The 4,181-nt window shown below is 56.3% G+C and overlaps 1 protein-coding gene across 1 annotated transcript; it reads right to left on the bottom strand.

The window, feature by feature from the left end:
- Positions 1-1,733: 1,733 nt before the first annotated feature.
- LOC128850445 (inositol 1,4,5-trisphosphate receptor-interacting protein-like 1) lies at positions 1,734-3,575 on the bottom strand. The gene has a single exon (XM_054054791.1). It carries the CDS (start codon positions 3,306-3,308, stop codon positions 1,734-1,736), a length of 1,575 nt encoding a protein of 524 aa, XP_053910766.1. The 5' UTR covers positions 3,309-3,575.
- Positions 3,576-4,181: the final 606 nt, after the last annotated feature.

Raw genomic sequence — 4,181 nt, 5'->3', positions numbered from 1 at the left:
GAATGTGCCTCCTGCCTTACAGAAGCCAGAGACCACAACGGCAATCGTGGCACTTGTCCCCTGTGCAAGGTGCTCCCTGCTCAGACAGCGTGATACGCGCCTCCCTGCTGTTGCCCAAGGGCAGCCATCTTGGGCTGCCAGGCTTTGGTTTGCCTACAGATCCTAAGGAAGGCACTTCAGGCTCCCCATGACACACAGGGAACATGCCCAGCTGTGGAGGGGGACAAGTTGTTCTGGTTGCCAGCCCATGGAATTACAGAGTGGCCGGGGAATCAGTGAAACTGGAGCGCAGCGCACCAGTCCTTCTGGAAATGCTCCCCGGCTCTGCAGCAGCTGAGCAGCCAGCAGCCTATGCCTCTATTCCCTATCAAAGTGATGCACAGACAGGCAGAGACGCAGCCTTTCTTCAAAACACACTATTTATTGACAACTTTGTACAGGGTAAATATCCCAAAGGAAAGGGACTCTCTCCAAGAGATGGGGACAGTCACCACCCAGGGGGGAACACAAGCCTCCTTGCAAGGGACTCTTCAGCTGCATCGGGCCTGACTGCCCAGAGTGCGCTTCTGCTCCAGAGAAAAGGGGTGGCAGCAATTCCCCCTGTGTGACAGTTAGGTAAGGGTTCTTGTGTTATGCCACAAAATAGCTACAAGCACACAATAAGTCTGCTACAATAAGCAGACTATTAGCAAAAACTAGTAGCTTGCTTACAAGCAGCAAGACGATTCAGCAATCACAACCACCAAGGATAACAACGAGGCAGCCTTCATGTCCCTGCATTGTAGTAGGGTCAGGCACAAAGCTTAGCAGGCGTCCCTGCGACGACAACGTTGGTCGTGGGTTGTAGCCGCACCGCTCCACACGTTTCAGGGTTATTGCTAGAGACCCGCGTCCTGCCACGTAGGGCCAGCACGTGCCAGGAATGGGGCTCACCTCCGCCCTTGAATCATAGACGTACTGCTCGTTATTGCTCATGTGCAAACCCCAGTCAAGGGTCCCTCTCTCTTCTAAGGGCTGTTACTTTGTCTTTCTTTGTCCTCCTCACTTGTCCTTTAGCTGTCTTTGGCCACCTTCCGTTTTCGGAGAAGGACACTTACAGTAGGACAGTTCGTCACTTGGGTGGGAAACACGATTGAGAAAGCACATCTTCTTCTCTATCTACTTCTTCCTTTGACACTACCGTTCCTCCTTGTTCTTAACACAGTTTTTCTCCTGTGGTGTGTCAAGTGCCAGTCAGCTGCTTGCTTAAACTGGCAACGATACAATGCACTGCTTTACCTCTACAGATCAAGTCATTTTCCACCTCCAATACACCGTGCTGATCGAGCAGCCTGTTCCCCGTCTCCAGTGCACTCCGTTTTGTGGCACCAGCTACCCGAGGAGTGTCTTGGATGGGGGATTGTCCATCCAGAGCCGGGAGAGCAGGCAGAGGCACATCAGTGGTGGCTTTGGCTCGACCCCTGCCCAGCTGCACCTGCTAGCAAGAATCTATGGGTCATGTGAAATCGCCACCGTGGCAATGACCGCACAAGCGGAAAGGTAGATGAAAGTCATCTTTGTAGCCACCCTGGTCATCCCCGACGCTACACTGAGATTGTTGAAGGGAGAACACAGCCACTCTTGGCACAGGGCTGCTGCACAGGGGTTTCCCTTCCCTGTCTGTGTCCTGCATTCACCCCTCTTTTTCCCCGCCGCGTGAGGTTGTCGTCTGCTGTCAGCTGTGAGACCCACAATCACAGCTCTGTGTGTGGAGCCCTCTCCCAGTATCCCAGGATGAGCTGTCGTATGAGTCGGTGTTCAAGCTTGATGAAATCACGCAGCGCGTCAGCACAGGCTGCCGGATCCTGTGCAAAGCGTTGGAAGAGGTTGAGTGGCTCGGCCATTTTGAAGGATAGCGGCAAGCTTATCTCCTCGGGCACATTCTCATTGCCAAGGAAGAAGTGGTTGAGGCGCTTCTCCTCCAGGCACCAGCGCATGTATCGCATGGTGTCTTGCAGCCGCAGTAGGAAGTTCTTCCTGCACCAACGTGAGAGGGGGGTTGTGGTCAGGAGGTGCATCACAGCTGTCTTGAAGTCATAGGTGGAAAAGCTTGTGCCCGTCAGGATGCAGGCGCAGGTCTGAAGGCATTTGAGGTGGGCACGTGCTGAGGCCTTCCTGGCCATATGCCTGAAGAACTTCACCTCTGCCACAGCGTAGGTCACTGGCCACGTAGTGCTTGAATTGAAGGTGTCCTCTGCAGCCTGGCTACTCAGGAAGATGTCCGAGTCCCCTTGCTGCACCCCAAAAATCAACTCAATGAAGAGGGTTCTTCTGGAGTCACCCGTCAGCTGCAGCTTGCAGGACCGGCTGGAGGGCAGCATCTCCATGTTGTAGCAGCGGGAATGAGACACATCCATCCAGGCTGACATCACAAAGGTCTGGAACCAGAGGGCAGTTTTTTGCACATCTAGGTAGGAGCCTGTGCAGAGGATGTGTAGGAGGCTGGGATCCTGATTTCTTGTCAGCTCCTCCTCAGAATGGTGGAGGAAGCAGAGCATGTTCTGCTGCCCCGTGCAGGTGCACTCCAGCTCCACATAGATGCGAGGGTCTTCTACTGGCATCTGCCCTGTGGCGCCCATCTGCAGCTGGAACCTGTGTCCACGAGGTGCCTTCAGGGGCACGAGCAGCTGGTAGACAGCACTATCTTCACAGGGGTCCCAAGCTTCAAAGGTGCTGCCCACACCGATGGCTCTTTGCAGCACAGGGAAGAAACTATTGCAGAAGCGCTTTTGGAAGAGCCAGAGGAGTTCAGCCACCAGGTCCTCCACCACCAGGCCAATGTAGGCCGGATTCTGCACTCGCCTGAAAAAGCGCCTTTCAAAAGTCCAGCCCAGATCACGCTCATCATCAGCACTTTCGCCCTCACTTTCTTCCTCTTCCTGCTCCAATTCTTGCTCCTCCTCCACATTCACCGTCTTGCAGCAGCACCTTTCCTCAGTGCTGCTGCTTTCTGCCTCACGGCTCCTGTTCCTGAACCGGACCCAGCAGAGCCCAAAGAGCAGGACCAGGACTCCAGCGATCACGCAGAAGTGCCACTGCTCTGAGGCAGTGGAGAGCAGTGCTCCCCAGGCAAAGTCACACTGCTCCTGTGTCTTCTGCTCCACGCTCCTGTCCTCTATGTCTTGCAGCAGCCGAGTCATCTCCGCGTTCACGTACAGGGCACGCTGCTGCATGAATTCACGCGTCGCCTCATCCAGCTCATCACCAGCCATCGGCAGGTTCGGGATGAAGGACAGCAAGGCACGGACGAGGAGTGCTATGGCAGCCATGGCCTGCAGGAGGAAGGACAAGAGGGTTTCAGAGAGGCTGGGATGGAGGGAGCTGGTGGCAGGCGAGAAGGAGCTTTGGGGCAGACGGGAGTGGGGGCAACGCAGCTGGGAGGCAGCAATGCCTTTGCACCGTGCCCTCCCCGAGGTGCTCCAGCGAGCGGCTGGGACCTCGATGCTGGGGGAGAACCGACCCTCCCTGGGACCCGCCTTTCTGCCCCAGCCCTCCTCCAGCCCAGCTTCCCCGCACGTGCGCACTCACCACTGTCCCACTCCGTACTGCTCAGGGCTGCCTGCTGGCGCCTTTATAACCTCCCCCGTGGCTCATCCTTTGTGATGTCACAGGCGCCGGAGCACACCACAGCCTCCCCCCGCAGCCAGCCCCAGCCTTCACACACACCCCCTCCGGCTCCCCTCCCCCCACCAATCCCCCCCTCCGGCTCAGTGACTTTCACCTGTCCTGGGCACACTGCGCCCCGACGCCCACAAAGCACAAACTGCCCTGCAGGACAGGGCTCCCGGGGGCTCCCTTTACAGAGTGGATAGGAGCCTCCCGAGCCCTTACAACTCATGGGTGCCCTGATTGGTGGATGCTTTACTCCGTGAGACCCCAATGCCATGAGGTGGCATTGGCTCCCTTGGTGCTGACCTGTGTGCTTGCGGACACAGGCGTGCCTTGGTGCCTTCGTGACACCAATGGGGGAGGCTGCTGGTGGGTATGCTGGTGGTGGCAAGGGGCCTGTCTGTGGCGGGATCTCTGTTTCTGCTCTGCCACTGTGACAGTACATTTCTAGAAGGCTTCTCAAAGCCTTACCCTCTGTGAGAAGAATTGAAATAATATTCTAGTGATTGGAATAGGACATAAGAATACACAAT

This window comes from Cuculus canorus, chromosome Z (assembly GCF_017976375.1).
Source record: "Cuculus canorus isolate bCucCan1 chromosome Z, bCucCan1.pri, whole genome shotgun sequence".
NCBI lineage: Eukaryota > Metazoa > Chordata > Aves > Cuculiformes > Cuculidae > Cuculus > Cuculus canorus.
The sequence above is the reverse complement of the archived record's forward strand: the minus strand, read 5'-3'. Positions and strand labels throughout refer to the sequence as shown.